Source organism: Tenrec ecaudatus, chromosome 8 (assembly GCF_050624435.1).
Source record: "Tenrec ecaudatus isolate mTenEca1 chromosome 8, mTenEca1.hap1, whole genome shotgun sequence".
Lineage (NCBI taxonomy): Eukaryota > Metazoa > Chordata > Mammalia > Afrosoricida > Tenrecidae > Tenrec > Tenrec ecaudatus.
In genome coordinates, this window is record NC_134537.1 from 41,201,103 (window position 1) to 41,222,374 (window position 21,272).

Here is a 21,272-nt window from a genome sequence, read left to right on the forward strand (position 1 = left end):
CGCCACTGAGACGCTTACCATCCACCTCTCTGTCCGAAGACTCTGGCTGACTTGTAAGAGATGCCATTTCCTTCCGTTGGTGCGTTCTTGAGCTGAGGCACCCAAAGCAAAGCACTCCGAGGTCTGTGCCTCAGATGATACTGTCAGCCCCGGAAGTGCGAAGGAGTTAGGCTGCAGTAGGGACATGAAAAGCTGTCTCTCACTGTAATATTTTGTTAAGTTATTGATGGATGAAATCAACTCAAAGTGATAAATTAAAATGAGAAAATTGCTTAAAGACGTTTTTATATTCTGAGAAATATTTTTTGAGACCCCACTTTTGGACTCTTGATTCAAACTAAACCATGTGTGTAGTAGATATACATGAATACACATGCACACACCACACATGCCCGCAAAATTTTATTTGTAATGCATTGTTAAGTGTCAGTGGAACATTGCAAAATGGAGCTCTTATTAGGATTCTACTATTACTTTAAAAACTATTACTACCCTGGTTTCCCCCTGCCTTCTGGGACCCCCTCCGCCATCCTTCAGGCCACACTTGAGATGTCGTTGATAGTGGAATTTAGTGGAAGCTGGTGTGGAATAGGCAATTTTCACTTTTCTCTTTATACATTTTTCTAGTGTTAAATATCTTTTCAGAGTGAATTTATGTTTTATCATAAAAGCCATGTGTTAAGATGAAACTTAGGAACAGCGTGGCTTCCCTGAGAGAGCGTGAGAGGAATATAACACACCTTGTGCTGAGATGGTTTCAGATTAGTTCATTTCATGGCGATGCTGAGTGCACCTAAAGTGCAATCCCAATAACCTTGTACAGGAGCCTCAAATAAGAATTTATCATTGAAAGGTACTTTTCAGTGTCATTCCGCTGTTGGCTGTGCTGTTTATGAGATTCTTGGATGGCGCAAATAGCACCACTGAACTGAAGTAGTTAAAAGCTACCCACGGTGCCGTAGAAGAAAGGCCTGGTGATCTGCTTCCATAGATAGGACCGCCAAGAAAACCCTTTTGAGCACAGTTGTAATCAGAAGCATGGAGCTGACCCGAGTCCAGAACAAGCCACATGGTTTGTCTGCTTGCAGCAGGGAAAACAACTTAGAGGACTTACGGAAGTAGAACCTCTTTGAAGACGTAAGAATTTAGCTGTGATCTGAACATTGATCCTGGATATGTGGATATGTGTTGTACAAATAAGAGGTGAGAGAAAGAGCTTGTATTAGGGGAAAAAAACCAACGTGCATTTGGCTGTTGGTAGATGCCACTTCAGTAAACCCTGTGTTTTATAAGAAAGCTTCAGAAATGCAGCTAACGGACTATTTTATTCTGAGAAACCCAGGAAGCGTTTTTAACCCTGGCGGTGACACCCATTTTCTGTTTAGAGATCACTGACTTTGGTTTGGTAAATGAAGTTGTATTCACACTTTTTCTAGGTGTAAATCTGATCTTTAGGAGAACACATTTATAAAATATGACTGTGAAGTACACTAAAATATAGTGTATGTATGCTTAACTTTTTAGTTTAAATAAGTTAATATTCTTTAGGAGTCCCTGGGTGGTGCTGATGGTTAAGCATAGGACAGCTCAGTGAAAGCTTGGCAGTTCTCACCTGACCCGAGGCACCTTGGTGATCTGCTTCTGGAGAACCCACGGGGTTGCCAAGAGCCTGCGTCCACTCGTAGCAGCTCAGCAACCACAGTTCTCTGTGATTAGCAGTTCTGTGGTACAATGTTAAGCTAGTTTGGGGAGATATATATGAAGTTCCTTAGCAATATCTGTTTGCCTGAGCTGTTGAAAGACAATTAAAGCAAGTGCATGGTGGAACTGGCTGAATTATCCTAGATTTTGAGTTTGACCTTCACTAATGGTCAGTTCTTCAGAAGAGAGCTATAGCCTCCTGTAGATTCTAGAAGGTGCAGAATATGGGAGAAGATGATGGAAAGGCAGACATCTTTATGGGAATGAGGACAGTGTTGGGACAGGGAGAGGAGAGGGGATTAAAGAAATGGAGCAACCTTCAGCTACCTGAATGATTTTTGCTTATTTTCTTAGTGTTTGTCTGGTGTCCGTCTATACCTACTTGTCCATTTCTGAGCTGGTAGTTATAGTGAAATGCTGAAGTCAGCTGCATATTAACTACAAGTAAAACAGTGTTAGAATTGGAGTATTCTACTTAAAAAATTATATTGACATATTTTGAAGACTTACACTAAAGTAAAAATGGCTTATATCCTTTTGTGAGAACAGGTATTAATAAATGATACGGAAAAGTTAGATGTCATGATACAAAATGTCATGGCCATTTAGTGAAAGGTTTTTCTTTCTTGGGGCTGTTTTTGATAGAGAAATATGGGTTAGTAAATATTGCAATGAAAGTAGATCTGGAATATAATAAAAAATTTAATGTCTGTTTTAACAGGCCAATAGCAGGATATGCTAACCTGTGTCCAAATATGATCTCTACCCAGCCTCAGGAGTTTGTTGGGATGCTGTCCACAGTGAAACACGAGATTATCCATGCCTTGGTAAATCCCACTAACTACTGCCTGTTCTTCATGCCTTAGCTTCCTGCTGACAGTGCTCTCATTTTGATTAAATGTATTTCTTTAAAGAGTATGTGGTTTCTCAGTTTTATGTTCAGTAAAACTTGATTAAGTTTGACCTCTGCCAAAATAAGAATTTTTAATGATTAAAATAGTGACTAGGTTGAGTTTTACTATCAAATAAGGAAACAAGTAAATACATTTTGAGATTGATTAATCTTAAAATTAAAAAAAAAACAGGAATTTAGAAAAATTCACTTGACCCTAAAATGGTAACATATTTCTAAATTTAGAAAAATCCAAAAAAACCTTGGTCTATTTGAGCTTTCAAAAATTTAGATACACTGATTTGAAACTTTACATTTTTTCTTCCTAATTTGTCCAAAATAGTGAACTTTTCCTGTCTTGTTAAAGGAATTGAATAAAGTTCCTTAGGATCCTAAGAAATGCTCTGGACTGGTGCCTTTCATGTTTTTAGTAAGTAGATGACAGTAAAGTGCAGTGATTGAGAGAGAGATTGGATCACACAGCACTCAGCTCCCCAAACTCACTGCCATCACTGCCATCGAGTCCATGCCAACGCATAGCGACCCTGTCGGACAGGGGAGAGCTGCCCCTGTGCATTTCTGAGACTGTCACTCTTTTTTTAAATCGTTTTATTAGGGGCTCATACAACTCTTATCACAATCCATACATACATCAATTGTGTAAAGCACATCTGTACATTCATTGCCCTCATTATTCTCAAAACATTTGCTCTCCTTGGCATCAGGTCCTCATTTTTTCTCCTCCCTCCCCACTCCCGCCTCCCTCATGAACCCTTGATAATTTATAAATGATCATTTTGTCATATGTTGCCCTGTCCGACGTCTCCCTTCACCCACTTTTCTGTTGTCCCTCCCCCAGGGAGGAGGTCACATGTAGATCCTTGTAATCGGTTCTCTCTTTCCAACCCACTCTCCCTCTACTCCCAGTATCACCACTCACACCACTGGTCCTGAAGGGATGGATAATCTGCCCTGGATTCCTTGTGTTTCCAGTTCCTATCTGTACCAGTGTACATCCTCTGGTCTAGCCAGACTTGCTAGGTAGAATTCGGATCATGATAGTGGGCAGGGGGAGGGGGCATTTAGGAACTAGAAGAAAGTTGTATTTTTCATTGTTGCTACATCACACCTTGACGGGCTTGTCTCCTCCCCCTAGACCCCTCTGCAAGGGGATCTTCAGTGGCCAACAAATGGGCTTTGGAGCTCTACTCTATACTCCCCCGTCATTCACTAGACTGTCACTCTTTATGGGAGTAGTGAGCCCCATCTTTCTTCTTCAGAGGAGGAGGTGGTTTCAAACTGCTGACCTTGAAGTTGGCAGTTCAGTGTATAATCACTATGCCAACAGACAGACCTAAGTAAGAAATTTCTTCCTTCTGCCATTAAAGATATGTGGGATTCTGGGCAAAATTTTTAACCTTAGAAAAATGAAGACAATAGTAGTACCTTCTATAAAGAATTTTTTTCCTATGAAGATTAATGAGATTGTCTATAAAGAACATAACACCATATAGTCAATAGTAAGCTTCAGTTAAATCCATGACTGTTTGTATTCATCTGATTTATTAGTGCCTTGGGTCTCCAAAGATGCAGGATCAAGGAGAAACTTTTTAATATCTAAGAAATTTCAAAGATTAAGTCTCAAACAACCAACTGAGAATTAAATTAAGTACTTAACAGATGCAGATACATCCCAGTAAAATTAATTGTGCTCATAGGTATTAACCACAATCATCATTGGTATCTGACTACTAGATGAGCCTCCTGAAACATGAGTGCTTTAACTGATCTCATGATGGGAAGGTACGAAAGGCATACATTTAGAACATTTTAAAGGATGAGAGGCCAGTTATTTCACGCCTTATTTAACTTAAGTGAATTGTGCATTTTCTTAGCAGACTTCATTAAGTTATCTTAGTATCCTAAGGGTTCTTTTTAGAAAAAAAATAGAAACACTACATTCAAGTATAAAAAGATAAAAGGGGGCCCCAGGGACTTAAGCAAAGAAAGTTGCAGAGAAATATTTAGGTGATCATTGTGGTTATTTGTGAGTTAGATATAAGCTATGTGATACTGTCAGCATAGAGGTCAGAAAGAAGTTGTTAGAAAGTCCTTTGCGTTAGTTCTTAGATTAAGAAAAGAACTTATTAAAAGAAAATTCACAAATGAAATAGATAATCAAATGCCAAACCTTTTTCATGTTTGCTCTTTTTATCACCTTATTTATGAGGGAGGGATAGGGAATGGGAATGAATAGCTTTATATGAAATTGCACGACAAAACTGAAGGTTTTTTAGAGTACTTTCTTAAAAATCAGGTTGCAATGTACAAATTCACATTGTAAGTAACCACCTAGGACCCTCCAGGCAAAGCTTACGCACATCCTTGCATCTTTCCCTCCAGTCTTCTCCCCAAATGTGCACACTTTGGAAGAACAAAATTCTTACTCTGTTGGGAGAATAAAGTGAATTGGTTTTCTTGATCAGTAGAATAACTTTAGCCAGGCAGCACTAAGTAAAAATACAAACTTTCTCCAAATTGATGAGGAAGGAAAACTTTTTTATATCAGAATATCAGTAACTTTAAAAAAAGTTTTCAGATTTGTTTACATTTACTTTACTGTCACATAAAAATCCCAAGGCCTTTGTTTTTAACATATCACTCTTAACATCAATTTTCTTCATTTCTAACATTTTTTCACATTTACCTCACACATTTCCTCAAACATTTTTTCATCACACTGAATTGTGTTTACCCACGGTTCATGCTGTGCCACCTTTTAAGAATGTTCCATTGCAGTGGCTATAGGTCCTGTAGTCACTGGAAAACAGAAGAAACCAAATGGAGAAACCAAATGGAGTCAGGTCCCAGTGTTGGTCGGCCATTTCTGTCATGTCAGGTACCTCAGTTTTAGATTGTTCTAAGCATAGGTTCCCCAACTTACTTGGCCCACTGCCCCCTTTTCAGAAAAAGTTTACTCGGGTCCTGCTGGCAATTAAAAACGTTTGTCCTGTAGCTCCTCGCCCAGGCTCAAGGGTAGGTAGCTCTGTTTTTGCAGTCTCCCTGGGTTGGTCCATGAACCCTAGTGCTATGGTGAGCATGGCTTCTAATTGCAGGTCAGCAGTCCCAACCCCTGGCTGCCCCACAGGAGAAAGATGGAGCTTCCTCCTCCCATAAAGAGTCACCCTGTTGTCAGCCCACAGTGGCAGTGCTACCCTGCCCATAGGGTCAACTATGAGTTGGAATCTGTTCAGTGGCAGTGACTTTGAGATCTATCAGATTGTGAACATAAAATTCACATTATAAATAAAATGGAAAGTAAATAATTACTTGTAACCCTTCCAGTCAAAGCTTGCAGCCTTATATGTAGTATGTGTAGATGCACACATGCATACACATAATGCTTAGACTTTCTGCTGATTGAAGGACCTTTAACTCTCTTGGATCAGGGACTGTTATGTATGAATGCTTTGATGACCATACTTGAGCTCAAACCCTCAACCCAGTCACACCAAATTGTTGTAGTTTATAAAGATATCACTCCCTAGATCAGCAGTTCTCAACCTGTGGGTCACGACCCCTTTGGGGGCTGAAAGACTCTTTGAGTCATAACAGTAGCAAAATGACAGTTATGAAGTAGCAACGAAAATAACTTCATGGTGCCTGTGTGTGTCACCACAACACGAGGAACTGTATTAAAGGGTCGTGGCATTAAGAGGTCGAGAACCACTGTCCTAGATGGAGTTGCAGAGCTTGGTAAATATAGGTGAAGAGAATCAACTGTGATGAACGCAGTTCTTAAATAAATTCATTGGTTTATACCACTACCATATCAGTAACTATTCCCAGTGCCTTAGATTTTTCTCACTTACAAAGTAAGATGAAAACATTCTCCCAGAATGCTTTCCTGCTCTCATAACGCAGATTTATGAATAAGGTGCTGGAAGAGCTATGAAAGCATGTAGTTTGGGTATCGTTATGCTGCTGCAGCATCTCATAAGCATGGACATCCTTAGAGGAAGACCATCCTGATGACAAAGGAGGAAGGAAAACATTAGCTAAACAGTAATTTCTTTATGTGGCTCTTTGAACACGCACAAATAACCCTCGTCACAGTAATTTTAAATTAAGTGTACATATTTTACTTTAAGGAACTGTCCTGGTGCCGTGGGTTAGGCACTGGGCTGCTAACCTCAAGGTTGGCTATTCAAATCCACCAGCTGCTCTGCAGGAGACAGATGAGGCTGTCTGTTCCCGTAAAGATTCACAGGCTCAGAAACACTACACATGGACGTTATGAGTTGGAATCAACTTGATGGCAGTGGGTTTGAGGATTTTACTTTAGCCAAGTGTCAGTCTTAACCATACAATTTAATGTACTACTTCCATCATGTGAACCCTTATTTAGCATTGAGAAATTCCTGATATATTATTAAACAAGGAAAAATGTAAAAATAACCTTAAAAGCAGACAGACCAAAAAAAAAAAAGCAGACAGACAAGGGATTAAAAAAAAAACCAGCGGGGTTCTTTCGTGTATGATTTAAAAACCCTTTCATTGTGTCTGGGAGTGTCAAATACAGCACAGTCAACCATGCTGATAGTATTTCTACTGACAGCAATGTCTTAATCGGATGCATGTGAAAGGGTCTTATTAAGAAATGACTCACCTCTACTGATCGTAATGGAACTTTGCCCAGCTGTAATAAGTGAGGGTTTTCTTTCAAGTGCTGGCATATGCTTTTACTTTGTAATACAAATATAATGCAGTTTTGTTTTCACACTCAATGTTTTTACTTTAAAGCAGTTTGAACTTTTCTTTTAGGGCTTCTCGGCTGGACTGTTTGCATTCTACCATGATAAAGATGGAAATCCTCTAACTTCAAGATTTGCAGATGGTCTCCCATCTTTTAATCATAGGTATTTGTTATCTTTGTTCCTATTCTTTTAGATTAGAAGGATGCTAAGCTAGGATGTGAGAATCATAGTACTTTATATTCAATCAGAACCAAGTGGCTTTGTGAATTTCATAAGGACATAATATATATTAAAATAAGACACACCAGGCTATGTAGCTTCGTCCTTTGATTTTATGAGTACGGAAATTGAGATTAAGAAAGCTTAAGTTCGATAAGCCAGAATTTTTCTTGTCGGGCAGGGCTCTTTTCTACTACTTCTTTTTTTAAAATCATTTTATTGGGGCTCATACAACTCATCACAATCCATACATACATCAATTGTAGAAAGCACATTTGTACATTCGTTGCTCTCATCATTCTCAAATCACTTGCTCTCCATTTAAGTCCCTGGCATCAGCTCCTCATTTTTCCCACTCATCTCTCATGAGCCCTTGATAATTTATAAATTATTATTTTGTCATATCTTGCCTTGTCCGACGTCTCCCTTCACCTACTTTTCTGATGTCCATCAGTGTTATATGTAGATCCTTGTAATCAGTTCCCCCTTTCTACTCCACCGTCCCTCTACCCTCTCAGTGTCACCACTCTCAGCACTGGTCCTGAAGGGATCATCTTTCCTGGATTCCCTGTGTTTCCAGTTCCTAACTGTACCAGTGTACATCCTCTGGTCTAGCTGGATTTGTAAGGTCGAATTGGGATCATGATAGTCGGGGGTGGGGGGAGGAAGCATTTAGGAACTAGAGGAAAGTTGTATTTTTCCACTACTTTTTTTTTTAAGTCATTGGGGGCTCATACAACTCTTATCACAATCCATACACATACATCAACTGTGTAAAGCACACTTACACGTTCATTGCCCTCATCATTCTCAACATTAGCTTTCTGCTTGGGTTCCTGGAATCAGCTCCTCATTTCACTTTTTTCCCTCCTTCCCCCTCCCTCCCCTCTTCCCCCTTCCTCACTACTTTTAAAAAAAAATAAATATTTTTATTGGGGCTCATACAACTCTTATCACAATCCACACATACATCAGTTGAGCAAAGCACCCTTATACATTCATTGCCCTCTTCATTCTCAAAATTCATCTTCCACTTGGGTTCCTGAAATCAGCTCGTTTTCCGTTTTTTCCTCCCCCACCCTCCCCGCTGCCCCCTTCCCCCTGCACCATTAGTAGTTTATAAATAATTATTTTATCTTATCTTACACTACCCGGTGTCTCCCCTCACCCACCTTCCCATTACCCATCTCCCATAGATCCCCAAGATCAGTTCTCCCTTTCTACATCCCCTTCCCTCCCGGTGTCGCCACTCCCATGCTGGTCCTGAGGGGTTCATCCGTCCTAGATTCCCTGTGTTTCCAGATCCCTACTGCACCGCTGTGCATCCTCTGGTCTAACCAGGTCCGCAAGGTAGAATTGGGATCATGATAATTGGGAGGGGAGGAAGCGTTCAAGAACTAGAGGAAGGTTTTGAGTTTCATTGTTGCTACACTGAACCCTGAGTGACTCATCTCCCCACTACCCCTCTGCAAGGGATGTCTAGCCGTCTACAGATGGGCTTTGGGTCCCCATCATGCACTCCTCCTCATTCACGGTAATGTGATTTATTTTTTATTCCCGCCAGCCCCCTCGATGTGATTTTTTTATTCCCCCCGCCCCCGCCTTTGTTGTTTGAGACCTGGTCCCCTCTGCCCTTCACGATCACACATGTTGGTGTGCTGCTTCCCTGTGGGCTTTGTTGCTTCTGGGCTAGATGGCCGTTGGTTTACTTTCAAGTCTTTAAGTCCCCGGACGCTATATCTCTCAATAGCCAGGCACCATCAGCCTTCTTCACCACACTTGCTTATGCACACATTCGTCTTCAGCGCTTATGTGAGGAAGGTGATCACACAATGATAGTTTCTGTTCCTTGGTGTCTGCTACCTGGTCCATTCAACACCTTGTATTCGCTTAGGCTGTTTGCTTCTTCTCTGTGGGCTTTATTGCTTCCGAGCTAGATGGCCGCTTGTTTGCCTTCAAGCCTTTAAGACCCCAGACGCTATATATTTTTGATAGCCAGGCACCATCAGCTTTCTTCACCACGTTTGCTACACACAAGTCTGTCTTCAGTGATCATGTTGGGAATGTGGGTATCATAGAATGACCGTTTAGCTGGGCAAGGTGCTATTGTATTGAGGAAGTGTGCATGAGGAGGCCCAATGTCCACCTGCTACCCTACTACTGAACCTACTACTTTTTTTTTTATAGTGAAGTCAGACTGAAAAATGTGAATTGGTGATATTTTGGTTTAGTAATGATTATTATCTACATGTTTCAGTATTTGCATGTTGATGGATATTTTACAGGCTAGTCACAGTGATCCAGAGGCTGTGTTTAAATTGAGCAATCTAAAATAATAATAATAAATAAATTGAGCAATCTGAAAAAAAATTTTGAAGGATTTTTGTATACAGTCAGAGAATGAAACCATTTAACTGCAGTTATATAAAAGATAAATCTTAACATTAAGAACACGTGTCTACAAAATGACTTGTACAAATGTTCATGGCAGCTTTGTTATTAATAACCCCAAAGTGAAAATCACTGAGAGCCTCATCTACCTAAGAATGAATAAGTAAATTATGGCATACTTATTTAATGAGAAATTGTAGTCTAGTGTTATCTGTACCAACATGGATGAATCCTATAGATACAAACAGCAATATTAAGCCAAAGGAGTCAGAAACTTCATTTGCATGGAGTTCAAGAACAGGCAACAATAGATGTCAGAGTAGTGGTTTCACTCAGAGGGCAGGTGGCATTGGGTATATGCTCAGCAAAGATATTTCTGGGTCATAAGGGACATCTGTTCCCAGTTTTAAGTAGGACCATATCATTTCCTACCATGATTAGACATAGTATATTTTAATTTTATTTTTCCATGAATTTTTTGAAGCTCCTTGGTATGGGTTACATTTTCTTATTTTTATTTGTTTCATAATTTTTGTTCTTGTTGAAAACTGAACTTTTAAAATACTGTGACAACGCTAAAAATCAGGTTCCCATCTGCACCCCCCATTTGTTGTTTAATTATTGACTTCTCTGAACTAATTTTAGAAAGTCTATTCTTGGTCATATGTGACCACTGAAGATGGTTAGCAAACAACTGGATAGAAATTTCTTAAACTTGTTGATGTCTTCAGTCTTGGCTGATGGGCTCTGTGTGCACCTCCAACACTCATCCGGTTGGCAGTGCTGCCTTAACCTCAGGCTCCTGCTTGCAAGTGATTGGAGTGTTCTAGGTCTTCCCTGAGTTGGTCACAGCTCTCGACCCGCTCACAGCCCAGGGCATGCTGGTGGCTCTCAAGATTCCCAGAACTATGGGTGTTTTCAAAGCCTTTCTGGCTCTCTTGTTTCCCAAGTTTTCTTTTTAAATTCTTTGGCTAGTTTATTGTTTATGCCAACTGTTGCTTACTTCTTTAGGCATTTATTGTGTTTGTTTGTTTTTCCAGGTATCTATTAACATACATAATTGCTTTGAACTGTTTTTTGACAAATGTCCCTGAATAAAGACATTTTTCACTAGGTAAGCCCTAAGTCAGGTCAAATCAAGACAGCCTTGCAAGTGGGGTCCCCTTCCAGGAAACCACCAGGCAGGTCAGATAATGAACCGTCTCTGGGTATGAGGCTGTGAAGGAGCTCCAGCCTTCTATCCTCCACGGGTGCCAGGTGGTATGATTTTCACTATGATTCTGATTGTCAAGGACACCCTGGAGCTGGACAGGGGGACTGGGAAAATACCACAATGCTTCAATAAGTTATCATTTTCAACTAAATTAAATTACTATTTTTATTGTATGCTAATTTTTCTTTTTTGAGGGAGTTTCCACAGTTCATAGAAAAATAGAATTAGAAGATCATTTTCCATAAACTCTTTGAAGCCCCCTTTTGGATCTTTCTCTGGACATGCCTTTTACATTGATTTTGTTGGGGTGGTTATTGAGGAAATAGCAAGTAACAGACTAATTTAGCAGTTTCTACATGTGTGATTCAGTGACGCTCACTTTTCTTTCCTAAGTTGTGCATCCTTCTGGCCCTCCTTTTCCCAGTTGTCCCTCCCTCATTAACATAAGCTCACGCTCCCTGACGCTCCTGCAAATCTTGTACTTTGTGTTGTCAATTTGGCCCCATATAAATAGTTCTTAAGAGTATAATGTTACCCAAATGAAGTGCTTTCAGAAGTCTGAGAATAAAAGTAAAAGAGAAGCAAAAAGCATAATGTTTGAAGTAGATATTTTTTACTCGTTAAACTCAAGTATTGATAGATTTGAAGAAGACCTTCAGAGAGATTTTTGTGTTAGGTTTAGAAGTTATAACTGGGCAGTAGTTTGAAGGGTTCATTTGGCCTCCATGGCTCGGGAAAGCTTGGAGTCTGTGAGAACTTGAAACCTCATTCTGCATTTTCCTTTTGATCAGGGTTATTGTATAGACTCTTTGATAGGAATGTTCAGTAGTAGTAGCTAGGTATCATCCAGTTCTTCTGGTCTCATGGCAATGGAAGTGATGTTTAGAGAAGTCATTAGACACATTGCGGCCTTTTTGTTATCCAGTAATGTGTGCTGAAAGGAAGTAATTAATTTAGTCAAGTATTAGGGTAGATCGGTCCTTCCAAACTCACCTCACCTACAACACAGTGTCCTCACCTACAACACAGTGATGACAACCTAAAAGAGTGGTTAAAAGATTAAATTAGAAAATGTTTATCAATAACTTTACATGGACTACTTACATAATCAACTTTGAAACATTTCAATCTTGTAACTGACATTTATGAGCACTTACATTTAAAATGGTGGTGACTTCACAACAATGACCATCTTCCTATTCTGTAATTATAGTCTTGGATTATATCAATGGAGTGATAAAGTAGTTCGAACAGTGGAGAGATTATGGGACGTTCGTGATAATAAGAGAGTTCATCACACTGTCTATCTCCTAGTAACACCTCGTGTGGTTGTAAGTATTCCTGAGACTGTTCCCAAACCACAAGCCACTTGCTCTTTTGCTTCATTATTTCTCTTTGCTAATCATTATTAGTTAAGAATTTTGCAATTTCAGAACTGTACAGTAAGAAAAGTAATCTGAAGACAGTACAGATATGTGGGGGAAAGGCCATCCCCCCACAACTAATTGCGGGTTTGATAGTTGCAATTGTACAGTTGAAACATATATATATTATAATAAAGTCATTGAGAGCTTGAGAGATAAAAGAGAGATTGAAATAATGGAGTCAGACACATTTCATGGTAGCATGGTCACCTCAGACCCACTTGGTGGTCCACATGGAGATGGGAGACCGGAGGGCAGGAGAGAGGGGGAGGGGAAGGAGGACAAGGGGAAAGGGAACAGGGGAGAGAGGACAGGAGAGGAGAGGGAGCCGATGAGACGCCAAGGGGGATCTTTATTGCTAACCCAGGCTTATATACCTTTGGGGGACATGCAAGCCCACTAATTACAGGTAAAGACATCTGTCACAGGACCGGGTTGCGCTATAGGTTATACAGCAATGAGAGGGGGACAACCTAGGGATATACACCCAATAGGAAGAGGAGGGATTGGGAGTATACATGTGACAAGATGGGCAGATCCTAGATTCAGGATGGCAGCCTAACTTTGGATGTCACTGAGCAGGTTTGACCTATTCTCTGGCTCTCCATGGAAACCATTATCCGTAGGGTGTACACCCCACTTACAGGGACCAGACTGATGGTCACAAGCCTTTAGGGAGCAATAGCCCATTGTCCTTAACAGCAGGGAGTGGGCCCCACCTGTGGTGGACCCTACAGTAGTCTGGCAGCTGACTGCCTTCAGGGAGGTAACTTGACAATCATTCACCATTAGTTGCAAGCAGTGTCCCAAGTCTAACATATATTTGGGGGAGACGACTTGGGAGAAAGCTTTCTGTTTCCCACACAGGTACACTACAGGCCAAGAGAAACCTGAGGAGAGGGAAGGTTGGTAGGGATTCTCGTGGTCCTAATCCTACACGCTGCCTTAAGACGGCATCTCATGATAGCACTAGTCCTGTGTTCCGTCTTGCTTATTATTTCATTTGTGGTTCTTTTTACTCTTAAATGTAATGAAAGAAGCCTATTATCTCTTGCCCTTTCTTGACCTTGAAGGTTGACCTGCTCTGAAAGACTTTTCCTGAAAGATAAATCAGTTGTGCTGAGTGATACTCTATTGAACAGAATTTTCTCCTATGAAGACTTCCCTATAACAAGAGCAGAAGTTTATATCAGCTTTAAGGTGGTTGATGATGCAACATTTATACATGGCCAACATACTCGTCTAACTTTCCTGAAGTACAAGTAACAGTAAAAGGCTTCCAGTAGAGCATAAAATAGAGAAATAACAGTTTATTAGCAAAGAAGAGTATGACAACATCAAAATATCTAATTTTATTAAAAACTTTGGTCTTAATGATATTTTTCTCACAAAAGGAACTTGTAAATGTCTGTTGTGTCCAGGAGGAGGAGTCCTGGTAGGGGAGTAGGTTACAGGTGAGGCTACTAACGAGCAAGGCCAACAGTAGGAACCACCAGCAGCACTACAGGAGAAAGATGAGGCTCTCTGCGCCTCTAAAGATGCGCACCTGGGGGAGCACAGGGTCAGTTCCACTCTGTCCCATGGGGTGGCTACGATGGGAGTGAGTACAATTCTTATATACAGAGGGAGCTTGGTAGTGCTGGGGGTTAGGCATTGGATGGCTGCCATCAGACTTGGTAGGTCAAACCCACCAGCTGCTCTACGGGAGAAAGATGAGGCTCTCTGCTCCCATAAAGGTTTACAGTCTTATAAACCCAATATAGGGTCACAATGAATTGGAATAGACAAAATGGTAGTGAATTTTGCGGTGTGGTTATTACACATAGAGAGTGCAGTAAAGATCTTACAAATACATTATGCTTTTATGATGGTTATATTTCTTCTCTGTGTCCTAGGATGAAGCACGAAAACATTTTAACTGTCCGATTTTGGAAGGGATGGAACTTGAAAATCAAGGTGGTATGGGCACTGAGCTCAACCATTGGGAAAAGCGGTTATTAGAGGTCAGTTTACTGTAAAATTTTACCGTATGCCTTTCCTTTAATGAAAGCAATTCAGATTCATGTGGGAGTTATTCCCGTACGGGGGTGTATCCCTTAGTGTCTGTTGGCAGCATCTGACGGCAGGTGCATCCATGGATCCATAGAATTGAGAGAGCATTCACAGATCCCACTCATGGAGCGGATAGAGCAGACACATTTTGCCAGGTAGGGAGATCCTTGCTAGCTCCCTAGGCCCCGCTGCAGCTGCCTGTTCTACTACACTCCTCTCAGGCAGGGACGACTCAGTCGCTGCCCCAGCTGCTGAGGCTGCTGCCCAACTTGGCCCAGGTGCCGTGTGTGTGATGCCTCGGGCCGAGATCACATCTCCTCCTGGGAGGTAGCTTCCAAGTCCTTGTGGAAGAAGGAGCAGGGAACGGGGTTGTAAGGAGGCTGAGGGGGCAAAAGAGGGGTGGGGTGGCAGGGCTGGAAGAATGGAAAACCCATTCCGTGATGGCAGGTACATGCAGTGTCTCTCTCAGAGATGGGGTAGTGATCATGCTGAAGTGGTGGTAGCAGAGCCAAAGTAGTCTTGCAGGTCCTTGGCATGGCTGTGGCAGCATCAGTCCCCGACCTGCCTGGTGACCATCCTGCATGCCCCTCTCCTGTATATAATACAGTGTCTGCATGAAGTTCAAACCACCTAACGTCCTGTGACACAGAACATTATAGTGACAAGTGGTACATACTTACTTACATTATAATATAAAAAGTATAAAAGTCTCTTTGCATTTTCAGTTCTCCAGGGTTACTTTCTAGGTATAACCACTTTTTAAATTTTCTTTCTACCCTACCAGGAATGATGTGTGTGAGTGTATACTTTTTTAAAAAGCAAAGCCACATGGGTTTGTACATTTATGCAATTTTTTCACTTAATAGTACATCTTAGGCATCTTTCTAAGATAGTACAAGTATTTCTGCTGTAATGAAATCTATACTTCCCTGAAAAATTCACTCTTCAAAATCAGGCATTAAAAATAGCCAGACTTAGCAGGCAAGTAACCAGAGTACTAATAATACAATAAGTCCTGACAAAAACACTAGGGCAGTTTACAAAGACATCATATTTCCCCGCAAGTAAAGTCCTCTGTTTAGTGTTTCGTTACTGTAACCAACAGTGGAAAACAATGTTAGTTTAATTGGGGGCCCTTTCTCTTATGAATGGCGACAAAGGTCATCTGCACAGAGGTCAGAAGCAGAGAAGAGCCATGCAGTGACGTGCTTCCATGCTAGAGAGCCTGGTCCTCGTGAGCCACGAGGACGAATGTGGAGTGAGCAGGCATCACGTACCTTTGTGTCTTTAGCTACTCTGTGGCACAAATTACTAAAATGATTGAGGAAAAACTGTTACAAATGAACATTTCCCCATGTTACACTGATGCTATTGCATTACTTGCTATTCCCACATAAACTCATTCACTTTGTAGAAACACATGCTTTAGCAAAATAGACCTGAATCTGCTTTTTGCTTAAAAAAAAAAAAAAGCAAAACAGTATATAGTATTTGTGGCTGTAACACAACATCCTTATGTTAAGGAATAGCTATGTTGAATTTTTTTTATCTCAGACAGTGTAAGAAGACATGACAAAATAACAATTACTTATAAATTGTCGAGGGTTTATTTGGGGGGCTGTGGAGGGAGGGGAGAAAATGAGTGGATACCAAGGACTCAAATAGAAAGAAAATGGTTTGAGAATGATAATGGCAACAAATGTACAAATGTGCTTGACATGATGGATGGATGTACGGAGTGAGTTAAGAGTTGTACCAAGTCCCAATAAAATGATGAAAAAATGTTTTTTAAATTTTATCATAAATTGCTCAGATTAACAACTTCTCTGTATCTCTTTCTACTGGGTGTTCATCTATTCAGCGAAACAATCAAACAAGCAAAAACAGACCCCCCTGGTAAAAAGATTCTTTTAGAAGGAAGCTAGGCAGGCAGCACAGCATGCTAGGGTGGCAGGCCAGGCATCTCTGTGTTCTGCATAGCAGCCACCATCCACCTCCAGCTTAATTGCAGGAGCACTCCGCCACCACAGATGAGTACAGGACCACCCTGGCTTACAATGCCATATCCAATAAGAACTGATGTCTCTTTAACAACTCCAGAGGCATAGCTTTTAGATCCTTGCAAGATGCGCATGTGCACAAGAATCATGTACGGAGAGAAGTACCAAACTGACTTAGCAACATAGTTTTACTAGAGACCCAGGCAAGAGACATATCAAGGGGACCTCTCCCCCGCCCCCATACATATCATTGCCTTTGAAACTCAATTGACATTCACATTATTAAATTTCTAGGGGAATGTGCTAGACCGGGGGTTGGCAAACTTCTGAGACAGAAAAGCCAGTCCTGCCCCTCACAACAGTTAAAAAATTATTTGAGACGCTCCCACACCAGGGTATAACATGAAGGGAGCACAGCCGAGCAGCGTGCAACCAAGTCTCCGAGGAATTCTGAAAATAGACTTGGGACTCGGGAGGCAAGGCTTGTCACTGCATCAGACCCGATCGGAAAACATTAATAAATGACAACCTATTCATAGGCTATATAAGATAGGCAGGATAAACAATCCCGAGGAGAAAACAACAGTTCTAGGAGGCCAGGGGAGAGGAGGAGGTGGGGAAAAGGGAGCGGGGAGCCAACAAACTCAGGGACAAGAGAACAAAAGATCTAAAACCAATGGTGAGGAGGGCATAGAATGCCTGTTGGAGTTCAGCCAAGTGCAGCGCAGCCGAGAGGAAGTACAGAGAGTCGAATGAAGGTCGAACATGACAGTGGGACAGGAGGAAAGTAAAAGAAAGTAGATGAAAGGACTAGGAGGCAAAAGATATTAATAGAGGTTTAAACAGAGGCATGTACATATGCAAATTTATTAATACATAACGATAGGGATATAGGTCTATGTACATATATTTATAGGTTAAGTATGAAGGTTGCAGACCGACATTGGGCCTCTACTCAAGTCCTCCCTTAGTGCAAGAACAGTTTGTTCTAATAACCTGACATTCTGTGATGCTCACCTTCCCAATACTATTGCTGAAGATAAAATGGGTTCATAAGCTAATGTGAAGAAAGCTAATGGTGCCTGGCTATTACAAGATATAGCGCCTGGGGTCTTAAAGGCTTGAAGTTAAACAAGCAGCCATCTAATAGGGAAGCAACAAAGCCCACATGGAAGAAGCACATGAACCCATGTGATCACAAGCTGTTGATGGGATCAGGCATCAGAAGACCCAAAACAACCATTTCAATGTGAACAAGGGGGGTTGGAATGGAGACCCGAAGCCCATCTGTAGACAATTGGATATCCCCTCAAAAGGTTTCACAAGGAAGGGATGAGCCAGCTAGGGTGCAGTATAGCACCAGCAAAATACACAACATAAAATCCCTCCTGGTAGGGATTTTATGATAAGAAGATTGTATGGGTAGTAGACATTAATGGTTTTTTAGGTCCCTCGTGTAACTTCTTTGATCCTTTGAATCTGTCATATTTTTTATTGAGTATATTTCTGTGATCATAAAGTTGAGGGTTATATTTTTCTATGTAATTCAGGCAATATTTTCCACACAGATTGTCTATCTCAACCACCAACTCTGTGGCTAGAGAGTATAATGCTTTTGTAATATTTCCTTTCCAAAATATATCACCCTTTATTTTCATCACTGAGTTGTTGTTTTTTTTCAATCATTTTATTGGGGGCTCGTACAACTCTTATCTCACTCCATCCATCCATTGTGTCAAGCACATTTGTACATTTGTTGCCATCATCATTTTCTACTTGAGCCCTTGGTATCAGCTCCTCATTTTGCCCCTCCCTCTCTCTCACAAAGCCTTGATAATTTATAAATTATTATTATTTTTTCATGTCTTACACTGACTGATGTCCTTCTTCATCCAGTTTTTTTTTGTTCTTTTTACATTTTATTAGGGGCTCATACAACTCTTATCACAATCCATACATATACATACATCAATTGTATAAAGCACATCTGCACATTCCCTACCCTTCATCCAGTTTTTATCACAGAGTTCTAAGCGCCAGTTGCCTACCAGTCTAGACAAATTATACTAATTCAAAGCATTCCGAGGAAAAAACAGATTTTACTTTAAAGTTCACTGTTATCGTTCTAAAGGATGATATGTGTCTCACCATTTTAATGGAATGTTTTGTCACCTTCAGATATTTTAAATAGATGCCAGTCGTTAGAAGGCATGTGTATCTTTCCAGTCCTCTCATTCTAATCTGTTGGTGATTTCAGAATGAAGCCATGACTGGCTCTCACACCCAGAACCGGGCCCTCTCTCGACTCACTCTGGCGTTGATGGAGGACACTGGGTAAGGCAGCTGAGAGACTAGTGTACGAATTAAATGAAATGAACTTGCGTGTTGAGATTGTGATTTAAGAACTACATTATACACAGAAGCAAAGTGAATCCGTTCTTTGAAATGGTCTTGCTGGCCTTGTTTTATTGACTCTTAGCCCTGAACCCTTTTGAGATTAATGCCAGTTGTTGTTATTTTATTTTTGAAGGCACCAGTAGGAAATGGGAGCACCATAGAGTGTGAGGGTTACTCCTACAACCATGACACTGGTGAAGTTCACTGCATTTTTCCTTTTTTTGAAGCACCACTGCAGCACCATGGGCCTGTTGTTGCTAAACATAGGACAGTATTTTTGAACTGCAGACATTTTTTAATAACTTACAAGTTGTAGTTTAATGAAGTTGTTCTTCCGATAGTATGGTCCATGATAGCTCCTTCTCCTCACTGCTCACATCCGGTCAAGCACAAAGCTTGTCAGGGGCTTCCTTACATCCCAACTCTTAGGAAGCCGGCAGGACAGAGTAGAACTGCCCTACAGGGTTTCTTAGGCTGTAATTTTCACAGGATCAAAATTGCCAGACCATGTCTCCCTGCACCTTCTAATGAAATGCTTCTTTCTCTCTCTAACTTGGACTTGGTGAATTTGGCTCTGGCGCTTTCGGGCATGAATCCTGAATATAGGTAACATTACCATATGATCCAACAATTCTTCTGACTATGTACCAATAAGAAATGAAAACGTGTCCACATAAAAACTTTCAAATGAATGTTCATAGCAGCATTGTTCTTAACCGCCACAACAACTACATGCACATCAGTGGATGAACACATAATTTCTTAAATGTTTGAGCAATGGCATGTTATTTTGACATCAAAAAGGAGTGAAGTAATGGTACATACTGTAAGTTGGTGAACCTCCAAAGCATTACACTAAATGAAAGGAGCCAGACACAAAAGACCATATCTTATGATTATTCCATCTATGTGAAATGTCCAGAATGGACAAATATATAAACACAAAAAATAGATTAGTGTTTACCATAGGCTATGGGTAGAGAATAGAGAGTGGCTGATCATGGGTGTGTGTTTTTGTTTAAGTTGGGGGGTGGTGATGAGAATATTTTGGAAGTTGGTGGTGTTGGTGTGTTACCTGAAATGCAGGTCTGTACCTGGAGTGGGGCAGCCAGTGTACTCACTCCAAGTCAGAGGGAGAAAGAAAAGTTTATTAGAAGGTGACACCAGGGAAGAGACTTAGGGAAACAAGCTGTGTTAGTGGTGTCTTGTTTGAAACCAGAATTCACAAAGAATAATATGCCTTTTACTTCAGAGTTTACACTCTGGAGAGTCATATGCAAATGTTTTGCAATAACTCCGTTTTTAGGGTAACCCCAGAAAACAGTTGTTGGCCATGAACAAACCAAACAGTAAGGTTCCTTTCACTCTAGGCCGGTTTGAGAATGTCTTTGTCAACTAGCCTAGGCTTTAAGTGACTCTCAGGGTTATCTGGCCCTTCCTGGAAACATCTGTATTCAACCTGTTCTTTAAGCAGTGCATTGAGTTATAAAAATTCCATAGACAAGTGCAAGCTATGACAAAATAATAATCTATAAATTATCAAGGGTTCTTGGAGGAGGGGGAGCGGGGAGGGAGGGGGAAAATGAGCTGATGCCAAGGGCTTATGTGGAGAGCAAATGTTTTGAAAATGATGAGGGCAGTGAATGTACAAATGTGCTTGACACAAGGGATGTCTGTATGGATTGTGATAACAGTTTTATGAGCCCCCAGTAAAATGTTTTTTTAAAAATTCCACATTAAGTGCATTAAATAAAGCACTTTAGACTAACTGCATTTAGTAGGGCAGATTTTTTTCTAACTGTATTACATAAACTAACTTGGATTACAGTTGGACAACTTTGTGAATATATAAAAAAATCCCACTGAATTGGTTTGAAATGCTTCACAATGATGAATTATACCTTTAAGTTTTCAAAAGGCTCATTTGTGTGTGTGAATTATGTCTCATTTTCTATAAAACTGGACAGACATTGAAGGCCATAGGTAATTTACTTAACCCTTTTTGGATCTAATTTCCCTCATCTTTAAAACAAGAATAAATATAGTCTGTATCTTACAGAGTTTTATGAGGCTTGAATGAACTAATATATACAAAGCCCTGAGAGCAGTGCTTCATGTAGTTGAGCTGCCAATTAAGTGTTAGCTGCGGGTAGAAAGGAGCCCAGGTGGCCCAGCGGTGTCGGGCTGCTAAACTCAGGACTGGTCATTCACACTTGCCAGCTGCTC

At 40.7% G+C, this 21,272-nt stretch overlaps 1 protein-coding gene across 2 annotated transcripts in view; it reads left to right on the forward strand.

The window, feature by feature from the left end:
• The window catches only part of LMLN (leishmanolysin like peptidase), a 70,653-nt gene that overhangs the window by 20,749 nt on the left and 28,632 nt on the right, over positions 1 to 21,272 (forward strand). For both annotated transcript variants that reach the window (XM_075556296.1, XM_075556297.1), the window contains exons 7-11: positions 2,423 to 2,528; positions 7,418 to 7,512; positions 12,387 to 12,504; positions 14,493 to 14,600; positions 18,907 to 18,983. In XM_075556296.1, coding sequence (XP_075412411.1) covers positions 2,423 to 2,528; positions 7,418 to 7,512; positions 12,387 to 12,504; positions 14,493 to 14,600; positions 18,907 to 18,983 — 504 coding nt within the window. The remainder of the gene's footprint in view (positions 1 to 2,422; positions 2,529 to 7,417; positions 7,513 to 12,386; positions 12,505 to 14,492; positions 14,601 to 18,906; positions 18,984 to 21,272) is intronic.